Raw genomic sequence first — 27,285 nt, 5'->3', positions numbered from 1 at the left:
TGTTGTCATCCAGGTATAGGGCTACTTTTCAATCAAGCCCTGCTCGTGCCAGGGAGGCTATAAAGTAAGCAACTTGTCACATAGTATTTGTGCACCCTCCTGCTCTTCTGGATAAGGTATTGAGTTGGCTGGTCCAATTATGCTTCTGGTTAGGGACAAGCTGCAAAATGTTGATGTGGGGTGCTCTGCAATCAGGGAAGATACCTGTCCTGTCTGTGGTATTTATCACCTGGCACTCGTGGCGTGAATGTCATTTGACACTTATCAGTCTAAGCCTGAACGTTATCAGGCTCTGCTTGGACCACTTCAGTATCAGAGGGGTTATGGAATCATCAGATGACAGCCCCATGCCTGACCTTGTGATTGGATAAAAGTCATTGCTGAAATATTAAAGACGAGGAACTGCTGTAACGTGCCCTGGACAAGCAATGAATGATCTCCCACATATCGTTTACTCTGGCGTGGCTTCAAACACAAAAAAATCCCACTGATAATATTTTTGATTACTATATTTTGGCTAATATTAATGCTGAGGACAGATACCCTCACCTCTCTTTTATACTGTGTCCAATCAGTGAGCAGGTTATGATAAGTAGGTGTTGCTTGATGGCAGTTCTAATGACTCCTAATCTACTCAGTTCCTCCTACACCCACCACACAACTCCCCAGTCGCCTTGTTTCTTTCCCGTCCTCCACTTACTCCATCTGCCCATCATCCACACACTCCACCCACTGGGTCCCCTCCCTGACTGTTCCCACCTGCCCATCCTCATGGTTCCATGCTCCACCTTCCTTTCCTATGAGATTCCATCATCTGCAGTCCTTTGCCTCCACCTATCACCTCCCAGACTTTGTTGCTATTTTCACTCTTCCCTCCTCTATCTGCCTATCACCCCTCCTCATCCTGATCCACCTGCCTCCTGCCAGCTCTTGCTCCAACCCTTCCCCTCAGCTTATTATACTGTCTATCTGCCCTCTACTCCTTCAGTCCAGGTGAAGGGTCTCGACCTGAAACGTCGACTGTCTATTTCCCTCCCACAAGAGTGGCCTGACCTGCTGAGTTCCTCCAGCAGTTTGTTTTTTTGTTAATGACTCCTATCATCAGTTTACTTGTAACTGGGAAGAGATTCGATAGGGCAGTGTTTGTCCCTTTTGGGTGCAAGATTTTATCTTGTGATTATATGTGGCTGTACAATCTATTCCATGCTATTGTCACAGCCCCTCTAATGGAGCTTGACTATGAGAGCCCCTGTCTCTGGTACACAGGTCTTCAGAACTGCAGGCCATATGTTCTCAGAGCTTGTCGATTTTGTGTTCATTGAGCTAATCCATTCTCTAATCTTATGGCTAAGGAGCTTTGCTCTAATCTATTGATTATAGGACTGCTTAGCTTCAACTACCACCTTGCTGCCAGGGATGTGTGCAGTAATTTAAATCTGACTCCTACTGGAGAGGTCCATTAAACAGACATAACGTACACCCAATGTACATACAGGTAGTTCTGCTATAATGTGTGTTTCCATAACATGAATTAGATATAATGCGATTGATGAATTAGGAAACACTATTTGTATTATGCAGGCTGAATTGGTTGTAATGCAATTTTGATCAGGAATAGAGTTACTTTGGAAATTGACGCAGAAAAAAAAGCTGTCTTGGGGGGACAAAAAGTCTTGGGGGTGGGGGGGGGTGGTAAAAGACCTGTTTCCAAGTAACCTTCCTGCAGTAATCAGTCACCACTGTCTCTTAAAAGGATTAGCTGCTAGTTTCATTGTGGACACTATTGGAAACTGAGAGGCAATTGCTTCTATTGACACTTGTGCAAGGATATTTTATTAAACAATGTAGCACATAGCCTTAGTTTTAGCTTGCAGTAACAAAATAAACTTATAGCTATTAAAAACTATATTTGAAAATCCTGCGGGAAAAATAACTATTATTGTGAGTCTGAAACGGTCTAGCCCCTAACCCCCCCCCCCCATTTTTCCATCAACATAATTGTTTTTATAACGCGATTTTCTATAACGTGAGGTTTCTTAGGAATGCAACAGTTATAGCAGAATTACCTGTATGTGTAAATGTCCTTGATGCACTAAATAATTATTGGGGGAGGGTCATCTGTCCTGTGCACAGGCCACTGTCTGTGCTTTTCAACCCATTCGCTCTGAGTATGGCTGGAGCTCATCCAGTCATGTCATTCTGAGACATATTCTAAGGTTAGCCGTCATGGCAGAAGAGATAAAAATTTATGAGCCATCTCTGAGAGGGGAGTCCTTTGTAATATGGTGTCAAAACTATTGCCATTATAAAAGGAAGAGAGATTGGATGTCGATTCACCCTTCCAACATGAACAAAAATCCATTAGGTCCTGCTGACCTTTGCACTCAACTTGCCAATACACGAATCCTTCAGTTGAAGCTCCATGCCAAGAGCACAGAATTGTAAAGTATGTACTTCATGATCAAATGTGATGAATAGGACAAGACAGTTGCAGCAACCCCATTTTCATGGTTCAGCAAACCTCTCACTGGATGTCCTGCTGACCTACACAGATCAGAAAGATCTCGGACTTATTCTGTGGCCTGCGTGCGCCCTTCTCATTTATCAGGGATGGAGAGAAAAATGAAGGTAGGCTCTTGGCTCCTGAATCTTATCCAATGTGAAGGGAACTCTGCAGACCACCTCCTGCACTACCATGGACTTGTTTCTGATTATGTTGTTTTTTGTACTAATGTTTTGTTTTACACAGTCTTTTTCTTCACTGTCTTGTATAATTTATGTTCTGTGTGTTGTCTGAATCGACATGCCTGTGATGCTGCTGCAAGCAAGTTTTTCATTGTACCTGTACCTCACCATACATGTACGTGTGATGGGCATCTTGGTCAGCATGGACAAGTTGGGCTGAAGGTCCTGTTTCCATGCTGTATTACCCTATGACTCTACATGACAATAAACTTGACATGACTTGTGTGTGTGTGTGTGTGTGTGTGTGTGTGTGTGTGTGTGTGTGTGTGTGTGTGTGTGTGTGTGTAAGTACAAAAATAGAAGATGATCAGACTAAGTTTTGCTGAAAACCATACCCTGGTGACTTGGGTAAGGTATTGGGTGTTGAATGAATCAGGAAAGTAGAAAAGTGAGGAGGAAGAACTTTGCTGCTGTGGGAAATGCTACAATATACTCTGAATTTTCTTGCTGATCGCATTAAAATTAAATTTGAATTACTAAAATGTGCTTTATGCTATCCTCAGTGCTGGAAGAAGAGTGCATACAAGTTGCATTATAAGGATCAGTAAACATTTACTTTGAATATTTTTCCACAGGAAGTACAAGCAAAGAATGAAGTTGTAGCTGGATCAGGGAATACGGACTGTGAAGAAGACAAGTGGAGTGACTATGTGCGACAACGGCGAGCCCCACATAAACATATACCTTTTAAAACAGATGCTGAGCTAGGTATGCAACCTTAAATTCACTGAAGTTCTAGTCAAACCTTCCACTCTTTCACAGTAAGCTGGGAGAAGGTAACCAGGCTGGTGGCTGTGGTGCAGTCTGTGATCTGCAGAGCCGTCTGACAGTAGAATTCCATAAATTTGCTCATTTAAGTTCCTTCAAAATTATTTTGCACAATAGCAGAACATTATAGCATTTTGGAAGAAAGTGAATTTATCAGTTTCAAATTGCCAGTGTCTATCTGCAGAAATAAAAATTAGGTTTAGGTATGAAATGGACACAAATTCAGTACCACACCATAAGTGTCCAGTGCCAGGCGAAACTTCATTCTTGAGACTCTTGAGGAAAGGAAGATGGAAACAGCAGCTGCTCTAGAAATTGTAAGGGAGTTTCTCGTTGGAAGGAAGTTCTGGCAGGATGGTAATTTCACCTTGGCTTGGGTGGGGAGTGGACAGGGGGTGCAGAGTTCATAGAGTGTGGCCATGTTAATGTGGGCAGATGGATGGGCAATCAGCCAGCACTAGAGCTGCACCCCTACTCTAGGCACAGAAATGGCCAATGGAATCCTTGAACAAGCTTGAGTGCAAGATAACCAGGTAGAATCACAGGGGAAAATCCCCATCCCTTGTATTCCACGCTTCCTTTGAGAGTGAATGGGGGAAGAAGTTCAAAGTCAAAGTTGAGTTTATTGTCAAACGCACAAGTCCATGTATGCATAGGTGCAATGGAAAAACTTGCAGCAGCATCACAGGCACATAGTATCATAAGCAGCATTCACAAGGAAAACTTAAGTTAAACACAATTTTTACAAGTAAAAACACAATTAGAACAAAAAAAACAAAGTCCATTTTTAATGTAAAGTGGTAATAGTGTTGCCAAACTCTAGTCATTAGGGTTGTGCTGATTGGTTCAAGAACCGAGTGGCTGAAGGGAAGAATTGAATCGGGAATGTAATTAATGGTACCTGGTCAGCCAGTTGTTATACAGGCTGTCCGATTGTTTTTCACTCCATTGACATCAGTGGGAAAAACCCAGCAGGGTCTTTAATGGGCAGATTCCATTACTGTCTGTTTTAGGCCCTTGCAGAAAGGTGAATTTCACCCCCATGATGTTTGCTGGAGGGCCGGAAATTGAGAGGGGCAGTTGGGTGGGAATTACAAGGAAAGTAATATTTGTTTTCAAAACAGAAGACCAAGCTAACTCTGGTCATTTAGAGTTAGTTTCATGTAGTGGTTAATTGTGTCTTAGAATGTTTAAAGACTGGGGGAGAAATTAATAAAGATCATTGAGGGGAAACAGAATCTGCAAAACGGAGACACATCTTTCCCTCCCCCCCCCCCCCCACCCCCCCTTTCTGCAGGGATCGCTCTGACCTGCTGAGTTCCTCCAGCATCTTGTGTGTGTTGCAATAGAATTTGCAATCTGTGTTTAGTTCTGGTTCACAAAGTTCTTTAGAGGAGGGGGCTTATTTAAATATGAGAGAATTACTGCAGGTATGATATTTGTGGAGTTATCACACAGGCGATACAAAAGAAGATGTGGGGAGGGAGTAGATTGTATTAAAATATACTGAGGAAGAAGGAAGCAGAAACCATAATTGACAACTGTTTCTCAGAGTGGTTCAAAGTGGGTTGCAGTTCACCACAAGGTACTGGCCTGAGACAGATCTTGTGGAGCAAGTATCTCACTGACTTGGATGTTGGGCTGTTGGGAGCTGTGTCCATGTCTGCAGACCGCATTAATGTTGGAGGCAGAGTGAATAAATGCATGGAAGTTATGTTGATTAGAACAGGCAAACAAATAAAGGATGTAATTAGCTGTCAGTAAATTTGAAACAATGCATTTTTTTGTAAAAGTGTTTTGAATGAAGGAAATTGGATATTGTAACAAAGCAAGGGATTTAATCAGGAGAGGGGCTGCAAGACTCGCAATGCACAAGGGGCATTATCTCCAAGTTGAAATAGTTTTAATAGACTATTGGAATACTGGGTGCATAGGCAAGGTGAATTGAATGTAAAAATTAAAGTGGAATGCTAATGTAACTCCTTAGGTGGACCACATCTGGTACACTTGGATACACTGTAGTTTTGGATTTAGCACTATGGTTAAGATGCTGAGGCAGAAGAGGGGATTCAGCTCTTAGTCACCAAGGTTTTGACTGCAATAAGTAAATGGAAAAGCAACACAAGCTTGAAACATTTGGAGTGGTTTCTGTCTTCTCTACTTTGGCCTCTTTCTCTCTCCTTCCCTCTTCTTTTCTCTCGCACCTTCTCTGGTGTCCTCTCACACTCTTGCACTCTGTTTCTCTCTTCTAAACTATTTCTGCCACTCCCCAGCTTTCCTCCTCCAATTTTTTAAAATTAGTTTTTGTTTACAACTTGGCTAAATGGTAGCAATGTGAGTAGCAACTCGGGTGTTCATGGGTTGAAACCCTTGTGCTTGAAGCCTTGACTGGCTGGAAAGCATTTGTTCTATTGTCCAGATTGTCCTTTTTGACTCCCAATTTCTTTGAAAGAATTTCATTTGATCCTTGGTTTTATTCCTCCATATTTTATATATTACAGATTGGATCTGTTACTCTATTCCACCACTATGCTGCTAAAATTCATTTTAAGTTCTGGTTCTTTCCCCATTGCTAGAATCTTTGAATAGATCTGCTTTTAGTATTTAATTGCAAACTCCACATAAGCTAAAATAACCATTAGTATTCAGAAAACCAAATAAATTACTTCCATTAAATGAATAATAAAAAGTTGGTCTGCTCAATCAATGGATTATTCAACGGAAAACTGGCTGGATATCTACACTTCTCGGTAGGGACTTAATCCAGATTCCAGGTGCGATTTTTTTTTTAAAAAAATATATATATATATTTGTTGAGCAGCTGAAACATTAATTGAAGTTTCATTTTCCCTTTCTTTGGAAACCGCAGGTGAATCTCATGGTTATTTTTTGAATCAATGATGCAGGTAAAGACCTCATTCACTGCACAAGTTGGGAATTCTCTGGTCAACTGTACAGGTGGATGAGGCTCCATCTTTCAGAGTAAAACAGTCCCCTTCATTTATCAGGTGGCATGGACCAATTTTATTGTTGGAAGTTGCTGGTAGTACAGTCCCAATATTTATGAAGCATTTATTCTGAAAATGCTATTTGCCCATTATACACCATAGCCATAAGATATAGGAGCGGAATAGGCAATTCGGCCCATCGAGTCTGTGTCGCCATTCAATCATGGCTGATTTTTTTTTCTCAACCCCATTCTCCCACCTTCTCCCCGTAACCCTTAACCCCCTTACTAATCAAGAACCTATCAATTTCTGCCTTAAGTACACCCAATTACCTGGCCTCCACTGCCCTCTGTGGCAACGAATTCCACATATTCGCCACCCTCTGGCCATAACAATATGGTAGGGCTATTGATAAGTAAAGAGAATATCCATTCTCTGCAGTGACTTTTTATCTCATTGTTTCAGCTCCACTCTGACCTACCATTACAAATTGTAACCACACATATTTAGAAGGGTTTAGTAGGATTTTTAAGTACCCAGTGGTTTATTTGATGTTACTGAGGTAATATCCTGTTATTATCTGTTCTTGCACTGGCCCTAACTAGATGCTAACTAATGAGCTAGTGAGTTAGCAGAACCGTTGCTGCCTAATTAATTTTGACTAAAACCAGCGACTTTGATATTGCTGTAGGTGAGGATAATGCAAATAGAAATGGTAACTGCTTTGGCTATCATAAGTTGCTGCCTCTCTTTTAGATGTTGGGAAGCATGGATGATTTACAAATCTCTTTACAAATTTCTGTGTCAAAGTAACCTGAGATGAAACTTGTTCCTATTCAGAATCAGGTTTATTATCACTGACATATGTTATGAAATTTGTGGTTTACTATAAAAATTACCATAATTAAAAAATTAAATAAATAGTGCAGAAGAGGAATAACAAGGTAGTGTTCATAGGTTCATGGTCCATTCAGAAATCTGATGGCAGAAGGGAAGAAGTTGTTCCTAAAAAAATTAGGTGTGGGTCTTCACACACAGGGTCCTGTACCTCCTCCCCAGTGGAAGTAACACAAAGAGGGCATGTTCCAGATGGTGAGGGTCCTTAACGATGGATCTGCCTCCTTGAGGCACCACTTCTTGAAGATATCTTCGATGGTGGGGGGGGGATGTCCCCATGATGGAAATGGCCAAGTCTACAACCCTCTGCAGCCTCTTTCCATCCTGCATACTGGAGCCTCCATACCAGGCTGTGATGCAACCAGTCAGAATGCTCTCCACTGTACACAGAAATTTGCAACAGTCTTTGGTGACATACCAAATCCCCTCAAATTCCTAATGAAGTAGAGCCACTGGCGTGCCTTCTTCATGATTGCATCAATGTGTAGAGCCCAAGATAGATCTTCTGAGATGTTGATGCCCAGGAACTTGAAGCTGCTCACCCTTTCAACCACTGACCCCTCAATGAGAACTGATGTGTGTTCTCCCAACTTCCCTTCCTGAAGTCCACAATCAATTCCTTGGTCTTGCTGACGTTGAGTGAAAAATCCACTTTACAAACTTGACATTTCCAAATCCTTTGCCAGCCTTACCTTGTCTTTAACATGTTGCCCCTCCTGGTGCCTTCAGTCAGTTGTTCTCTGCTGACTTTTACAGCATTCCCATTCTTGTTTTACTCCCAGTATCTTCATGCATTTGTTCCAATATGAAATTCTTCACTCTCCATATCACTGGTTAAGTTGCTGCACTAGCAACCAGAGTTCTGGGATCATTGACCCAGTCATAGGTTTCAATACCACCATGGCAGCTGGGGAATTTAAATTCAAATAATTAAATCAAATCTAGAATTCTTTTAAAAGATCATAATCTCTGACAGCAACCATGAAACTGCCAAATTGTTGCTTTAAAAAAAACTCCACCTTTGTTCACTACTGTCCTTCAGGAAAGGAAATCTGCCATGTTTATCTGATTTGGACCACATGCGATTCCAGACCCACCAATGTGGTTGACTCTTAAGCTTCTCATTTCAGGGGCGATAAGGGATGGACAATAACTATCCGCATCCCATGAACAAATAAACAAAAACTCTCTGAGATCCTGCTTTGTAGGCAAGAAGCACCAAAGTTAGCCTAGATTTAACACTCCATTGTCCTGATGATCATTAACAATGCAGCATCTGTTTAATCTCTTCATTTGATTTCCAGAGTCAACGGGTTCTGCCACATACATTGGCTTGAAAAGAAATACAGATGCAGGGCAACAGATTGCAACATCGAATCAAACTCCAGCAGGAAACGTGGAGCAGAAAAGCACTAGTGCTTCACCCACTGCAGCATTCCTTCAGTATTTTATTACAACATCAAAGAGAGGCAATGACAGCCAGGTACCTTATCTGGTTGACTTGTAAAAGCATTTCACATAATGTGTTGGAAAATGTTATTTAATCTATTTATTTTTCTCTTCCTTTCTCATATAACAGAAGTATTAAACATGATTGTAATATTTCTCTTTCCTAATGCTGACAGCCTTTCCTCTTGCCTTAATCAAACCCAGCCTGTTTAGCTCTTAAGTTAAAATCAGAGGACAGGATGTTCATCTGGTGTGTTTTAATACCCCAACTAACTCCTCATGTAGTGATCATGAGCAACTGACAGAATGACCACTGACACTCCAAAGGCCACTCTCTATGGGAGTTGCTGTTCTCAGTGGATCGTGGTATAACCTGGGAATTCTCCCAGGGAAGTAGCAGGACAATACGAAAATAACATTCCCATTTTGAGGATTGTAGAGCTATGGGAAGAAGGAATTGGAATTGGTTGGAATTAGTTTATTATTGTAACACGTACAGAGATACAGTGAAAAGTTTTTGTTTGCATGCCATCCAGACAGATCATTCCATATATTAGTACATTAAAAAAAGGAAGGTAAACTTTTTTTTTTGTTATCCTGGTTTAATTTAATAGATTCAATAACTTTTAAGCATTTTTGTTGCTTTTATTTATTATTAATATTAAGAATATTCATTCTTTCATTTTCAGTTTTTAAATGTTCTGAATGTCTGGATTGTTGAAGGATTTCCTGAATCCTTCCAGCTTTGCTGGCTGATAGAACTATGCCCGCTGTCAGGAGAGTTTTGGGGATAGGGCTTCCTTAGGGCACCATTGGAGGCCCTGTCACCACTCAGGGCTCACAGCTGTAGCGGGGACACCTCTGGCCTCCAAGATGGATCCTGTGCATCTGTTCCTGATTGGTACGGGTCTCATATGACTGCAGGACACCATTAGAGGAATTAAGATCTGGTCTAATGACATTGGGTCCCTTCCAGCAAAAAAAGTGTAAGACCTCCAGTTGTGAGCATCTGCAGTGGCTGAGTAGTAGTACTTTTTACTGGTGAGTGTGTTAAGTAGTGAATCGAGTTCCACTTCAAAAACATAAGAGGTAATTGTAACCCATATTACTGTCAAGGGAACAGGAAATGAGATCAAAACAAAAGCAGAAAATGCCAGAAAATTTGATCAGGTCAGGCAGCATCTGTTGAGAGAGAAACAGAGTCAACATTTCAAGTCAATGACCCTTCATCAGACCTTAGATTTCTGGCATGTTCTGTTTTTGTTTTAGATCTTCAGCATCTACTGCAGTTCTTTTTGCCACCGTGAGTAAGATTAGGTATGTTGTAAAGCAGGTCATCAACCGCAATTTGATATGTCAAAATTGTCTTGCATTTTATTTAGGACCTTCTTTTATCTTTCTTAGATTTTTTCAATTGGCTTATTTTGTACTGGGTAACCTGTCTGAGGTGTGTTCCACACCTTAGCAGCCTTGCAAACCTCAGGTCTAATCCCTGATGAACGAGGCAATATATATCCCATACGTAAGAGCCATTACATTACCGGCTCCCTGGATGTTAGTAGTTATCCTTCTTATTCTGTAGTTTTAATTTGTTGATTCACAGTAGCTGGTCCAATGCAGATTTTTTTCAGTGTTTGAAATCTGAGTCCATTTGGTGTTTGCTTGCAGTATCATTATGGAGAGGCCATCCCACTAACCCTAATTTTTAACAATAATATCCTAGTGGGGCAGTGCGCAAAGCATAATTCAGTATCGTCCAAGACTCTGGCTCCTGATATAATACAGAAAAAGAACTGATTTATTCCATTACTCAGATTATGTGATAATTTCAACCATTCTTTTGTCTCTATTAATATCGGCGCATCTGAGCCCTGTCTGCAATAGCCATCTTTAGCTTCTGGTTGCATGTGGTTTCAATTCCACCTCCTGTTCCCACACTGACCCGTCTGTCCTCACCTTCTGCACTGCCACCGTGAGGCCAAAAGCAAACTAGCAGAAAAGCACCTAATATTCCACTTGAGTACCCTACAACCCAATGGTATGAACAATGAGGTTTCCAATTTCAGGTAACCCACACCTGCTGTGTTCCTTTTCCACTCCTACTAAGTTCACACAGGTTTTCTCTCCCTTTGTTCACATTTTCTGTCTCCCCCCCCCCCCCACCCCCACCCCCATCTGTTACCTAGATTTGTTACCCTCCCCCTCCTGGTTCCATCTGTCCATTACCCACACCCTTATCCACCTGGGTTTCTTCACCCTTGACCTAATATTCCTACCCCATTCCCAATGTAGTTCCATCTGCCTAATTTTTTTTACCCTAATCTATTTCTACCAATTACCCACCAGCCTCTGTCTCAAAACTGCCCCCTTTTCCTCCCCCACCTGGCTCCATCTGCCCATCTCCTCCTACCTCACCTGGTTCCACTTATCACCTACCAGCCCCTGTCTCACCCCTCCCTCTCATCTCTTTATACTGGGTACCTTCCCTCTACACTCTCAGTCCTGAAACATTAACCATCCCTTTGCCTGCAGAGATGCTACTTGTCCCCCTGAGTTGCTCCAGCAGTTTGTTTTTTGCTCCAAATTGCAGCATCTTGTATCTCCATCTTAATGACAGGCCCTGCTTTTGTGTAGATACACTGATGTGGAAAGCATGTTTTGTAGCGGTTGCTACCGCGGAATAAAACAAGACTCTACTCGGAGGATTGTCAAACAGAACTGGTTTATTTTCCCGCCTTGCGCGGGCCCTTTAAGGGAGAATGTTCCCGCCCAAAACAACTGGCAATGACGTAAGTCCTACGTCATCAGGACTTTCCCGCGCGTGGGTTCTCCCCGTTGCTCGGAAAGATGAAGCCCACTGCCATCTTGGGCTTCGTCGCTCCGACGCCGCGCGACCCGACTGCCGAGCCGGTTCGCCCGACTAGACGGTGAGTCGCCACAGTTTTATTTTTAATCCATATCAATCTCTAGGATTGTTAGTATCAAAAAAGCTTTCTTGTTAGGAAATTATTTCACAGCTACGAAGTACTTCTGAATAAAATAATAATATTAATACTTGTGCATCAGGATGTTTTAAACAGTTTCAATGTGCAGTAAAGGACTGTTCGGTTTAAAAAATATATACTTGTCTATTGATTACAATTTGAGCAAATTTTGACATGAGATGAATGCTGGTTGAGAGGTGAAGATGGATAATGGCTATTACTAAAAGGTAAGAGTAAAAACTATTAATAATCAGCTTGCTGATCAAAATCATCACCTAATCTGTGGTGGTGGTTGGAGGGCAGTTGGCGTTCCTCTGCCTGCTGTCTGAGAGGTTACTGGATTTGAATGGCTCCCATAGCCACACTCATTGCATTTTGAACTATGTGAAGCAGTCTAACATAATTTCACATCCAAGATAATATAAATGCAAATATTAGTATTTATAAAAAGATGGAGAAAAGATGATATTCAAAACTGTCAAACAAAAGGAAATAAGTTACCTACTTATTCATTGCTCTGCATGTTATGTATCTTTTTGATGAGTATCTGTTTTCTTTGGTGGTGATAATACTGGTAACCAAGAAACGTCTATAATTTTTTTTAGATTGATCTGGAGCGCTTGAACACATTGCTGGAAAATGGAGCAGATATCAATGCCACTGACAGATATGGACAGGGTGTTTTGCATGGGGTAAAGTGAACTTCATGGCATAATTTATTTTAGAAAAAGCATTTCACTAATAACCGTACATTGTCTTTAAATAGTTAAGATTAGAGAAGACTTGAATAGTACCCTTCAGTTCTGCAATGATTTTAAATCGGTATATATGCTGTTTCCTGAAAAACTCATCTTTGTTTACTGGTTGTCTTCATCTCCAAATGGGTCCAATTGCACATGGAGTCAGTGGAGTACTTGTTCAATGCAAGCAATCACAAATACATTTCTTCCTATTGTCTTTTGTTAAATGATATTAATGTTAAAGGATGACATCTTGTATTTATAAATTGTTTTCAATATTGTAACAACTTGCAAGAGCACCCAGAAAAAGATCTCTACAATACAGAATGTTTCAAAAAGTCAATGTTGGAACCCTTTCTTCCATCAGTAATGTATAATCAACAGAAAATGCTGGAGATGGTTAACAGGTCAGGTAGCATCTTTGGAGAGAGAAACAAAGTTGATATTTTTGAAATTAGAACAGCACAGGAGCAGGCCCTTCTGCTCACAATGTCTGTGCTGACCATGATGCCAATTTAAACTAAGCTATCAGCCTGCACATTAGGTTTAGGTTGATGATCTTTCATGAAAACTGTGAAAAGTTAAAGATGTAGAAGAAGGGAGGAGGGGAGAAGCAAACCATAGGCAAAGTCTGTGGAAGAGATTTGGTGGTGTGAGGAATGGGGTGGAGCTGGTGAAAGAGGGTTGTGTCTAGCTCTATCGTCCACTTTGTCGCTGAATTACTCCTGTGCTCCATCCTTTCACAGACTTTCCACTTTATTCTCTCTTCTGCTCCCTTTTTCTTTACATTATAAAACATTTTATCTTTAACTTTTCCCAGTTCTGGTGAAAGTTCATTGATTTGAATTGTTAACTCTGTTTCTCTCTCCACAGATGCTGCCTAACATTTCCTGCAATTCTATTTTACTTCAGATTTCTAGCATCTGCAGTATTTTGTGTTTTAATAATTGTAATATTTGCAATTTAAACATTCTAGAAAATAAAGATAATTTTGCTTTTATTCATCATTTTTATTAGTGCATCATACAGCCCTTTTGCATAATTAGATGTAATAACAAACAATGTATCTGAAACATTCTTAAATACATATACCTTTTATAGACTTCAATTAGATTTACTACGTAACCTTAACTTCAGTCCTATATATGGCAAAGATGAATGTTCATCACCCATTAACTCAATAGCATGCATGAATACATTGTGGCCTAAAAGTACTTTATTCCTGCAAATACTGTTAAAATTTCAGATGAAACTAACCTAATGAGAAGTGTATCAAGAAAAGTACTATTCATGACACCATCAGCGTCATAACCTTATCTTGGGCTCTAAGAAGAACTGACTCATTGTTGCTTTAAGCTGGCATTTGCTCTGCAGCCTAACTACATTTCACATCTGTATTAATAGGCTGCTCGAACATGGCACCCTGATGTTGCCAGGTTTTTGATTGAGAGGAATGCTAATGTTAACAAGTCTGATAACTATGGCGTGACCCCACTGCATGTGGCTGCAGCAACTGATTATCCTGAAATGGTCGACTTTCTACTGGACTGTGATGGTAAGACTAATATTTGGAGGAGTGGTAATAATATAACAGTGTTGTACAAAATTAACGAAAGAGGAAAAAAGTTGTTTCTTTTGCCTGTCACTGGCACCAACGTGAATATGTGTGCATCCTGAGCCAGCTGTTTCATTAGTTATTCCACAGTGTCACCTGGTCTCAGCACACTTCATATTTTGCCTTCTCTAGATGTTAGCTAAGTAAAACGTTGATGGGGCCATGCTGTAAAAATGGATTTTGCTGTCCATTGCATTGATTAAGTATGACCAGATGGGACAAACACATAGTACAGACTAGTCTAATACCCGTGAGGGGTATGGAAGAGTAGTGTTTCAGCTACTAGACTAAGATTTTGGACCACAATGATCCAGAGATCAAATCCCACAAATAAAAGTAACTATGAAACTACCAGATTGATGGTTAAAACCCATCTGGTTCACTAATATCCACATTTGCCATCATTACCTGGTCTGACTTGTATGTGACTCCAGACCTACTGATGTGGTTGTCTCATCTTCCTCCTTAGTTCAGAAGCAATTAGAAACAGACAAAGAACACTGGCAATAGAGAGCACCCTATCCAGATGCATCACAGCTTTGATTGGCAACTAATCTGCCCAAGACTGCCAGAAATTGCAGAGAGTTGTGCACACAGCTCAGTCCATCATGAAAATCAGACTCCCCTTCATTGACTCTGTCTACACTTCCCATTGCTTTGGGAAAGCAGCCAACATAATCAAACATCCCTCCTAACCTGGTCATTCTCTCTTCTCCCCCCCTTCCATCAGGCAAAAGATATAAAAGCTTGAACACACATACCAAAGGGTCAAGGACAGCTTATATCCTGCTGCTATAAGACTCTTGAATGGATGTCTTGTATGATAAAGATGAACTTTTGATCTCTTAATCTACCTCGTCATAGCCCTCACACCATATTTGTCTGCCTGCACTGCACTTTCTCTGTAACTGGAACACTATATCGTGCATTCTGTTATTGCTTTTCCCTTTGTTCTACCTCAATGTACTTGTGTATGGAATGATCTGTCTGGATGGTACGCAAAACAAAATATTTCACTGTACCTCGGTACATGTGACAATAATAAATCAAATACCAATTACCTTTACCAGTGATGTCCACATCCCATGAGCAATAACTAAACCTTTGAAACCTGATATGCCTTGATCATCCATGTCCTGCAAACAATCAGTTGTGCAGTAGACCTATATCCCTACAAATGGTCTGTTCTTAAGCCAGTTAGTTTCCAAAAAGTCAATTTATGATTCTTTTAAAATTATCATGATGGTGCACCAATAAATATGCTCTTCTGTCACACCGAGCAAAATATTGTTCAAAGGTAATGTGCTATGTGTGGGAAGAACTTGCATACAATTGTCATCACTTTTCTTTAAGCGGATATTGAAGCAAAGACAACTGGAATGATGCAGACACCAGTCCACTATGCTGCAAAGTATGATGCTGCTAGTTCCTTGAACTGTCTGTTGAAACATGATGCAGACATAAACACTAGAGATTACAAACAGCGAACACCTCTACAACTGGCAGCAGAACTTGGTAAGGTGCACAATTTCTGTTAGGTTTGTACCTTGGATATGATCCCCATGCTTCTCAACACTGAATGTGCCATGGCTTCTGCTGGCCCCAAGGACATCGTATTTATTTTCCAATCATTTTCATTTGATTTGAGTTTCATGGTCTTCACACATTGCAGGTTGCAATGACATCCGTTGCTAGGAGAGGCACCTTAAACTGTTCCATTTTCCTTCTTGATTTGCACCACTCTTTCCTTGGCTAGCCAACTTGCCTCTTCCTTACTGTGGGGTCGATCAGAACTTAAGAGGAATTTGTAAAAGTGGATGAGCACAAGTAACAGCTCCTTTCTGATAGAGGCAAAAATCAGAAAAGACCCTTTGGTCGGTTCCATATTTTTAAATGTACTTCAGTTTTCACGCCCTTTAACTTCATCACACTTTTGGTCCAGATGCCTGTTATCTGTGTGTTCTCACTAAGAACCAATAGCAATGCAATAAAAGTACCTCAGGTGTTCTGAAGCAGTGTGTGAATATGCAGAAGGCCTCTTAATACCTAGTGAATTCAGTCTGAAAAGTGCCATCAGCAGCCTACCTTCCTAGTTTTGTCATTCTCAAGGACTTTAGGGTAATGTAATTGTTAGTGCTGGCAACACAAAATATAAATTAGAACTGTAAAGAGAGTCTGCACAATTTTATTAACTAACATGCAAACTGGGGTATGGCAAGCAGTTAAATTGTCAATATATTGTGATATTTTCTGTTTCCACCCAACATGCTTCCAGTCACTAAATTGTTCTGTGCTTCGTTTCAGATCGAACTGAGTCAGCTCGACTCTTATTGCAGTTTCAAGCAGATGCAGGAACTCATGATAATACAGGACAATTATGTTTAACTTTGATGGCTGCAAACATGCCTCAACTTGTGAGTACTTTGAAATATCTGTTTAAAATTTGCTTGCAGAAAAATTGTAATCCAGTGCAGGGATGCTGCTCTCTGAATGACCTGCTGGAGCCATTCACTGCTCCAGGTACCCTCCAGTCCAGTCCTCAGACACCAGACTACCATACTTTCTCCTTTCCACTCTGACTCCCAAGACGTGTCTTTCAGTCACTCAACAATGCTCCCAAATGGAACTCTGTCCCTAAGACATTGGAAACAATCAGTCAGGAATTCCAAGATGGAACTGGATAGGAACTTGAGGGAAAATAATTCACAGGGCTATGGGGAATGAGAGTGACCAGATTGAAGTATTACAAGCCTACATAAACTCAATGGGCCAAATGGCATCCATCTTCATGGTGACAATTGTACGATTCCTTCCCAGTATTCTCCATCCTTCGAACATTCCTAAAATCCTCCCCTCTGAGTGCATCCCTGTTCTTTCCCCATGCAACCACTATGGCACCCCCTCCCTACCACCACTCCTTCAACCCTGTTAAATTTCTCATTCCTGATCAACTACTTTTTCTTCTACAATGCAAGTTGCAGCTGTAGGGTTCCGCTGTTTGGGATGACACTTGGTCTTAACAGTTCAGGAAGGCCCAGCTTTGATCACTTGTTCTGTACTGAGGAAGGAAGGCAAGGAAGAGCTGCACCAGGTGTTGGTCTACATGCAGTCACTAGTGGCCTTATTGATAGATGTATGCATTTAGAGTGGCCAGCTAATGTTCATTGTCTGTGAGTACACAGATAAATGTCTTCTTGGACAAAGTATGAATAGGCTATCCATGGATTTGTAGCCTAACTAATGCCATCATTTTCATAAAAAAAAGAACAAGGATTTTTATGTAATTCCAGAGCACACAGTGAATAAAGTAACTTTCTTTCCAAATCTTGTAGGCACTTACAGCTTTGGATCAATTTTGTGTCAAGGATAGAGCAAACCGAAAACAGTACTTCATGCTGAATATGCTGATACCCCAACCTTCAGGTGAGCTGACTCATTTGTTAACTTAGTGAACGTGATATTTATAGCTTGATTTGCACAAACAGGCAGAGTCACAGCTGAATACTGAGGACTCATGTGCATGTATTTTGGATCTTAGGGTTCCACAATTATCAAGGGACATCTGTTGCTGAACACGTTAGACAATTGCCCAACCTCGTACATAACAGTCACATGGCAGACCTTCAGTGAATAGTTACCATAAACTTCAATCACACCAGGTGTTGGGAGGCGAGTACAATTGGCACCTGTTTAACTCTTGTGGCCAAAAACAAATTTCTCCCCCATTATGTCTATACTGACTGCACCAATTGCAAATCCTCTCTGTGCTGTGACCTGTAGGCACAACATATCATTTTTGATTTGACTTTTCTATTTGCATTTAATTTTCTTCAATTAAGTTAAATTTAGTTTCTTTGGGAAGTCTTTCCATTTTATTCTTGCTTTCATAACAACTTTTTATTCCAAATCTTGCATTCATGAAGTGTCAACTGTCCATTGGCTGATACCTAATAATTTATAAACTGATTTACAATAGCAGAAGTGTCAAACTCAAAACCATAGCAAGCCAAAATACAGATGGAAGAACCAGAATTTAACTAATAGCAACATTATGTCCTCTAATATTTCTTGGTCAAATGATGCTTCACTGCACGAAGTGCCCAAACTGCAGCGCTGTGTCAAATTTTATCTGAAGCAACCATTATGCAACCAATCTTTAGCAGAAATATTCAAATAAGTTTTAACTAAAGGGACACAAGTAACAAAGAGAATTAACCTAAGAGAATTTCAACAATCTCTAAACTTCAATGGCAACAGTTTTGCCTGCTATAAGGAGTATTGTCTAGCTTGGCAGAGTTCTCCTGAACTCCCAGATCATTGCCTAATCTAAAAAGGGCCTCTTTATGTTCCTTTCTGCAGAACATGTGATTCCCTTTTTTTTTAATGAGGTTAAATCTGCAACCTGTTCCCAGATCTCCCCATGGCTGTTCAAAGACAGCCAGTGGGAGGTTTTCCATCCTCCTAGGTAATTAGCTTAACAATTAAGTTATTGGACATCAAAAGGTCTGGACTGCAGATCCAAAAACATCTGCTCAAATCCCACAACAACAGCTGAGGAAAGTAAATTGAACTAATTAAATAAATCTGGAATAAAAGGCACATATCAATAAGGGTGACCCTGAAACCACTGGATCATTAAAAGCCATCTGGTTTACTAATGCTTTACATGGAAGGAAATCTGCTTTCCCCACTGTTTCATCTACCTGTACAGTAGCTGAGTGGTTAAGTTCCCAACCAGTAACCAGAGTTCTGGATCATTGATCCAGAGACATGAGTTCAAATCCTACCACGGCAGTAAATTCAAATAATTAAGTGAATCTGGAATATAAAAGAAACACTACTCTTGGTAATGGTAACTATAAAGCCACTGGATTGTTTTAAAACCCTATCTACTTCACTAATGTTCTTCGGGCAAGTAAATCTGCTGTCCTCACTCAGCAGATCCAGCATTTTCTGCTTCCATTCTAGATTTTCCAGCATCTGCAGTTTGTTTTTGATTTTCAGTCTGCTGTCCTTACCTGGTCTGGTCTATATATGATGCCTGACCCACCAATGTGATTGACTCTTAACTACCTCCTCAGCTCAGGGGTAATTGGGAGTGGGCAATAAATACTGGCATTGCTAGAAATGTCCCCAATATGGTTAACTCTTAAACCTCTAAAGTAGACCAACAAGCCACTCACTTGAGGGGACAATTTGAGATGGACAATCTGCTCTTGCCAGAACCTTTTGCAGCAAATACATTTTAAAAAATCTCCCATTTCAAGGCAATGTCTCTTCAATTGTGCATAAAAAATTTTCCATGCCAGTTAAAATGCTAAAGGATGGAAGATAGCACAAGATGTTAGATTCTTGGATCCATGAATTGGTCATGGACCAATTCAGCACACAATTCAGGTGTGTGCTGAATTGGGCCATGAAGATTAGGAAGATTTCTGGTTCAATCCTCGGTATGTAGAGAGTTAGGGAAACTTTTATTGCGCTGAACATCCAGGAATGTGAAAAGACATTTATTTAGGGATTTTTGCTTCTGATCATTTCAATAACCAACATTAGAAGTGTGAATATGTGGGCAGGGACCTGCTCACACATGGTGCCCCAAGCTAGAAAAATCACCAGCAATGATCTAATGTGAACAAAGTAACCACATTGCTGCAGAACTGAAGGAGATCTAACTCCTAAGGCACAGCAAGACATCCTTAACAGGAGGAGAGGGAGAGATTAAACTCTCAAGGAATAAACTAAAGTAATTCAGAACATAGAGAGCATAATGTGTCCTGAGGAATAATAGCAGCTTAGAAGTTAATTATGATCAAAATATGTTAATCCAGAAAGTAAAAGAAAAATGTATTTTATAGATAATTCATAGATTTCAAATCTCTCAAGGGTAATTAATTTCAGTTTGAAGGATTGTGGTAATGCTTGCTGATAAGGCTCATTTCAGTGCATTAGATTAGTGTTCACAGAGAGGCTGGCTGCCAGCAGAAAATGTTCATCTCATGGCATTTGTAAGATGCTTCTATAAGAGGAGGAGCTTCTGAGTCAGTGCTGACCCTTATCAAGGTACTATATTGGAAATTAGCCTGGAGTAGATGCAGAAGTTAAATATATCAGCTGGAACTCCAAAAATGAGAGATGCCTAAATAATAATATGTACACCATGGAATTAATAGTAACAGCCATTTTATTATTGGCTGTGATGATTAGCTCCATGTTTTACACAGAACTCGTTCTGGTTGGTTACCGGTTACTAGTGGTGTGCCGCAAGGGTCGGTGTTGGGGCCTCTCCTTTTTACCTTGTACATCAATGATTTGGATGATGGAATAAATGGTTGTGTGGCTAAGTTTGCGGATGACACCAAGATAAGTGGAGGAGTAGGGAGCATAGAGGAAATAGAAAGAATGCAGAGGGACCTAGACAGTTTAGGAGAATGGGCAAGGAAATGGCAGATGAGATTCAATGTTGAGAAATGTGCAGTTGTACACTTTGGAAGTAGAAATAAGCGGGTAGATTATTATCTAGAAGGAGAGAAGATTGATAGTGCGGTAGTACAAAGGGACTTGGGGGTACTCATACAAGATACCTTAAAAGTTAACCACCAGGTTGGATCGGTGGTTAAGAAAGCGAATGCTATGTTGGCATTCATCTCGAGAGGTATAGTGTATAAAAGTAAGTAAGTGTTGATGAGGCTCTACGGGCGCTAGTGAGGCCTCATTTGGAATACTGTGCGCAGTTTTGGGCCCCGCATCTTAGGAAGGATGTGCTGACGTTGGAGAGGGTTCAGAGGAGATTTACGAGAATGATTCCAGGAATGAAAGGGCTTGAGTATGATGAGCGTTTGTCGGCTCTTGGACTGTACTCGCTGGAGTACAGAAGGATGAGAGGGGACCTCGTAGCGACATTTAAAATGTTGACAGGTAAGGATAGAGTAGATGTGGCTAGGCTGTTTCCCTTGGTGGGCGTGTCCAGGACCAGAGGGCACAATCTTAGAATTAGAGGGTACAGTTTCAAGACAGAGATGAGGAGAAGTTTCTTTACCCAGAGGGTGGTGAAATTGTGGAACTCCTTGCCACGCACAGCAGTGGAGGCCAGATCAGTGGGGGTATTCAAGGAGGAGATAGACAGATATCTAAATAGTCAGGGTATCAAGGGATATGGGGATAAGGCTGGCAAATGGGATTAGAATAGTTTTTTTTTCTCTCTCTTTTTTTCCCACCCCATTTCTTTTTCCCTTTTCCTTGGAGCAGACTCAATGGGCCGAATGGCCTGCTTCTGCTCCCTTATCTTGTGATTAAGTTAACCTGCAAAATCCTACTTCCTGATATCATCGTTTAATGTACAGCAACTTTTAACTTGGTTGACATTTGGAAGCCATAACATAGGATACCGGCAGTGAAGGACTACACAGAGTAATGAAGAGAAGTGATCAACTTGGAATTTATACATTTCATAAATATTGACTGAAATCTTTATGCAGCAGAGTAGTTTGTCGCAGAGGTGAAGAATGAGAACCACCTGCATCTAGGTCTGTATTAACTTCTACAGGATCATGAAAGTCATTAACACTGTGATTTTTTTTTCAAAATCTTTTATACAGAGACCAGTAACAGTCATGCCAAGTCCTTAGTAAGTATTGCCTCATTGTTGATATTATGTCAAGGTTCTCAGAAGAAGCTCTTTTCTTACAGAATGAACTGACCACAGATTGATTGTTAAATTCAAGAAGTCTCATGGAACAATAAATCACTAATTCATACCGAAGATCCAATATCTTCACTGGGCCTGATCCTAATGCTGCCTCTTTTTTTGCTTTCACTCAGGTTATTGATGAGTGCTTTGAGGTTCCATTACATGTTTAAATTGGTAGCTGCTTGCATGTAGTTAGGATTAAGAGGTCAGGTGTGGACTGCTTCTTTAGATGTAGAGTAAACAATAGATGGTAAACAGAATAATGAGTCCCAGAATGCTGGTATGAATTAATGCAGTGGAATAATTGAAATGTTTACTACAGTTTCCAAGCTTCAGTACTTATTTATCTGCATAAAATCAATTTCTCTTTAAAAAAAATTTTTTTATTGATCTCTCTGTGTTTTAGTGCTGCTGTTACCATATTAAACAGCTTATTACATGACAGCCATCATGCATTATAATAGATCCAGTCATGGCTAGAAAACTTTGCCCAGCTTACAGGAAATAATGGAACATTAAACATAGAACAGCACAACACAGGCCCGTGATGTCTGAGCCAAACACAATGCAAATTAGACTAAACTTCATCTGCCTGCACATGATCCATTTCCCTCCATTCCCTGTGTGTTCATTTGTCTATCTAAAAGCCTCTTAAACACCACTATCATGTCTGCTTCCACCACTATCCCTAATATTTGCACTGGAAAGTTTTAATAACAGCATGAATCAACTTTTTGTTGTTAATTTGTAATTCTGTAAGAAATAGAAACTCTTGTGCACTGCAAATATGCTTTCAGTATTAGAGTTCACTTTTATGATTTATTATGGTTAGAATGGAGCTTGCTACCACAGGAAGTGGTTAAGACATGAAGCTTAGATTCTTTCAAAACAAAATTAGATGAGCACATGAGAGAAATGGGGAACTGAAAACTGAATACATATGCAAACCTGAGGTACATGAAATGAGTGGGGGCTAGTGTGGAGTATAAACAGCAGTACAATGTAAGCTCAAGCACAAATAGATGGTAATCACTTCACACTGTAGGTGATGCACATTGGTATAGCTAGTAGATCTACTGCCTTACACCTCCAGCAATCCAAGTTCAATCCTGACAACAGGCACTGTCTGTGTAGAGTTTGCAAATTCTCCCTATGATCACGTGGGTTTCCTCCAGGTGATCCGGTTTCCTCCCACATCCCAAAGGTGTGTAGGTTGATAGGTTAATTGGCCACTGTAAGTTGCCCCTACTCTGTAGGTGATTGATAAGAATGAGGGGAGAATAAAAAATGGGATTTGTGTAGGGTTAATGAAAATGGATGGTTAATGGCCACATGGTGTGGGCCGAAAGGCCCATTTCCGTGCTGTGTGTCTCTATGACTCTGCTCCGGTTTCCACCCACATGTCAAAGACATATAGTTTTAGGTTAATTGGTCAATGTAAAATTCCTCCAAGTGTAGACGGGTGGTAAAATTAATGGGAATGCAGGGACAATATGTTACTGGGTGGGCCAAAAGGAAAATTAGTAGGAGAATGGAATTGGTCTGTAAATTGGCATGGACTTTCCATGGACCAAATGGAAATATAGAAATATGATAAACCTTGAGGCCAATATATTAGGACTGGGGCACACACAAAACCATTCTTCCATGGAAGAAGTGTTCTTGGTCTTCTTTGCTTCACAGCTAGTTAGAGCCTTGACATTCAGCTTTAGACTGCACAAATTTAGCTGTTAAGGGAAATTAAAAATGCTTTGTGTTGGTGCTTAAGTTAGCAGAGGCTATATTACAAATGCTGCTCCTGTGCATCCTCTAGTGGCTGGTTTAGTGCATCATTAGCAGCAGCACCTCCCTCACTTTGGGAACAAGAAATCAATGAACTACAAGATAATTTTAGAAAACGATAAAAATAGAAGTTAATTATGATTTACATTCAGGCAATTAACACTGAAAATGCTACTGACACCACACAGTAGACTTAACAATAAAGTCAGCTCTGACAGGAATTTGCACTTTACATTGTCAGAATCCCTCTGCCTACCATCATTAACATTTGGGTTGATGTATTTATTTTTTCTCTCTGCTATTTTATTGCAGTCACTAGCATTCTTTTAAAAAAATAGGTTATTGAGTGCTTAACATTGTCCAAAGAAATTTAGTGTGATTGTGTAAATCATTAAAATAATGAAAGAAAATTAGCCCATTAGGCGTTCATTTTTTTTTGCCTCCAAAGTATCTGGTTTCCTCTTTCATGCCAAGCACTTCTGTTATCCTCAATTGTTCTACAAAGCCATCTACATCCATCCAAGGCTCTTGTATGAAAATTTACCAAGCTCTTGCACTTCTGAAAATGTATCTTCTGTAACCCTTAGCTTCCCCTAAATTCCTTTTTTCCTATCTCATGGCACCCTTGTATTTGTGTGGATACAACTATTACTATTTCTCTTATGAAATATCCTCTTCTTTCTTGGCTCCATATATATACTCGCAAGCACTTCCGCCACTTTGCATTACCTTGATGTTATTACTGAGATACCTTTCATCATTTCCTTCACAACTTATTCTCAACTGGACCACTAAATTCTCCTCCATTGAGATTTCCCTTCTATATTTGTGTCTAAATGTGGTAAAACCCAAATGTGGCAAAACATAGCCAATTCATTTGAGGTAGCTCTGATATTTAAAAAAAAATTGAGCTAAAGGCATTAGAAAGGAAGGACCTCAGCAAAGACAATCAAAAAGTAGGATCAGTTTGGTGGACTGAAGAAACACCAAGGGACAGGAAAAGAATGGTGGGAACAGTATACAGGGTCCTCAAACAGTAGTGGTAGTGATAGTGCAGGGTGTAGTATAGATATAGAAGAGATGCATGGAACAAGAGTGATACAATAATCATGGTAGATTTTGATTTACATATAGAGAGGGCAAATCAAATTAGTAGTGAGAGTGTGAATGATGAATTTATAGTATGTAAGAAATGGTTTTCTAGATGAGAATGTTGATGAACAAAAAAGCGAGCAGGCTATCTTGAGAAAAGAATCATTGTATTGAAGAGGTTTTTAGGGAACTGTGATCAAAGGAGAAAATAATTTATATATAAATTAAACTCATTTAGTTCAATCGGAAACCAGGATCTTAAATTTGAATTATATGGGTAAGAGGCATGAATTGGCTAATGTAAATTGGCAGACTACCTCAAAACCTATGGCAGTGTACAAAAATAAGTACATAGTTTACAAGTAAGGCAAAAAAAAGCCATTGGAAAAATGGTCCAGCTATCAAGAGAAGTTTATGGTGGTATTAGATCAGAGGAAAAGGCATATAGGGTTGCCAAAACATAAACAGTAAGCCTAATTGTTATCCCAATTTTAAGTTCCCACTCCTGCCTGCTGCAAAATCACACAGTGCCACAGATTAATTCTGTTAAAACTCGTTTATTAGCAGTATACTGCCAGGGAGAATTCTCCTGACTCTCATGTAGAGTCTTTATCGGAGGTCTCCACAATACAGAGGGGCAGACATCAACTTATACAGTCCTTGTCACACACTTAAACAATGCGACTACACCGATTTTCATTTGGGGAGCCTAAGATACAAGACAACCATCACACTCATTGTTTAGGACAAAGCTCACACTTATTGTTTAATATAATTGGCTTACAATCAAGTTCCAGACACAGTAATCACCACCTGGTTCTGAGTCAGGGGTTTGCGTGCGTGGTATTTTTTCATTAGTTATGTGTACGGTCACAATTTCTTAACCCTTTACTTCCTCATGAGGATTGGGAAGATTTCAGAATTCATCAAAAGACTTCCACCCCACATGTTCCGCATCATATGTTCCCTTTTTTATCACTCAAGGATGAAGGAGGGAACATATGTTCATTCAAGGATAAAGGTGGGAACATGTTCTTGGAGGCGAATGATGTGAGTGAGGGCCTAAATGAGTACTTTGTGTTGGTATTTACCGAGAAGGAGGATATAGAGGATACTGAGATCAGTGTGGAGCATTTTGGGATAAAGAGGTCGTGTTGGGGGGATCTCTTGAAGAACGTTAGGTGGATAAGTTCCCAGGGCTTGATGGGATATACCCCAGTTTATCGAGAGAGGCAAGAAATGTGATTACTGGGGCCTTGATGAAGATCTTTATCCACAGGCAAGGTCTTGGAGGCCTGGCGAGAAGCTAATGTTGTTCCTTGTTCAAGAAGGGAAATATGGATAATCCTGGAAATTATAGACTGGTGGGTCTCACGTCAGTGGTAGGGAAGCTATTGGAGAGGATTCTTAGAGAGAGGATTTATGAGCATTTGGAAAACCATGGCCTAATTAGGGACAGTCAGCATGGTTTTGTGTGGGACAGGTCATGTCTTACAAACTTGATTGAGTTTTTTGATGAGGTGACAAAGGTGAATGGTGAGGATAGGGCAGTGAACGTTGTCTACATGGATTTTAGTAAGGTATTCAACAAGGTCCCACATGGGAGGCTTATTCCAGAAGATTAAGATGCATGTGATCCATGGTGACCTGGCTGTTTGGATTCAGAATTGGCTTGCCCATAGAAGACAGGTGGTAGTGGTCGATGGGTCTTATTCTGATTGGAGGTCTGTGACTAGTGGTGTTCTGCAGGGATCCACACTGGGATCTCTGCTGTTGATGGTATATATATAAATGACTTGGATGAAAATGTGGATGGGTGGGTGAGTAAGTTTGCAAATAACACAAAGATTGTGGCATTGTAGATAGTGTAGAAGATCGCCAAAAGATATAGCAGGATATAGATCAGTTGCAGATATGGGTGGAGAAATGGCAGATGGAGTTTAATATGGGCAAGAGTGAGGTATTGCAGTTTGGGAGATCAAATTAAAGAGAAAGTACACAATTAATGGCAGGATCCTTAAAAGAATTGAGGTACAGAGGGATCTTGGGGTCCATGCCCAAAGCTCCCCGAAAATGGTCACACAAGTTGATAAGATGATAAAGAAGATGTATGGCATGTTTGCCTTTATTAGTTGAGGCATTGAGTTCAAGAGTTGGGAAGTTATGTTGCAGCTTTATAAAACTTTGGTTAGGCTGCATCTGGAGTACTGCATTCATTTCTGGCTGCCCCATTATAGGAAGGATATGGACGCTTTGGAGAGGGTGCGGAAGAGCTTTACCAGGATGCTGCCTGGATTAGAGGGCATGTGCTATAAGGAGAGGTTGGACAAACTAGGGTTGTTTTCTCTGGAGCAGTGGAGGCTGAGGGGAGACCTGATGGAAGTTTATAAAATTATAGGTAGAGTAGACAGCTGGTATCTTTTTCCCAGGGTCAAAATGCTAGAGGGCATGCATTTAAGGTGAGAGAGGGCAAATTCAAAGGATGTGTGGGGGGAGTTTCTTTTTTTTTACACAGAGTGGTGGGTGCCTGGAATGCACTACCAGAGGTGGTGGTAGAGGCAGATATGATGAAGGT

At 40.4% G+C, this 27,285-nt stretch overlaps 1 protein-coding gene across 1 annotated transcript in view; it reads left to right on the top strand.

Annotated features, from left to right (window-relative positions):
* LOC127574504 (transient receptor potential channel pyrexia-like) overlaps positions 1-27,285 on the top strand; it is a 74,449-nt gene that overhangs the window by 26,681 nt on the left and 20,483 nt on the right. The window contains exons 5-12 of the mRNA XM_052023532.1: positions 3,321-3,453; positions 8,663-8,841; positions 12,397-12,483; positions 13,936-14,086; positions 15,500-15,661; positions 16,451-16,560; positions 17,479-17,569; positions 21,745-21,773. Of these exons, the coding sequence (XP_051879492.1) occupies positions 3,321-3,453; positions 8,663-8,841; positions 12,397-12,483; positions 13,936-14,086; positions 15,500-15,661; positions 16,451-16,560; positions 17,479-17,569; positions 21,745-21,773 (942 nt within the window). The remainder of the gene's footprint in view (positions 1-3,320; positions 3,454-8,662; positions 8,842-12,396; positions 12,484-13,935; positions 14,087-15,499; positions 15,662-16,450; positions 16,561-17,478; positions 17,570-21,744; positions 21,774-27,285) is intronic.

The sequence above is a fragment of the Pristis pectinata genome, chromosome 9 (assembly GCF_009764475.1).
Source record: "Pristis pectinata isolate sPriPec2 chromosome 9, sPriPec2.1.pri, whole genome shotgun sequence".
Classification (NCBI taxonomy): Eukaryota; Metazoa; Chordata; class Chondrichthyes; order Rhinopristiformes; family Pristidae; genus Pristis; species Pristis pectinata.
The sequence above is the reverse complement of the archived record's forward strand: the minus strand, read 5'-3'. Positions and strand labels throughout refer to the sequence as shown.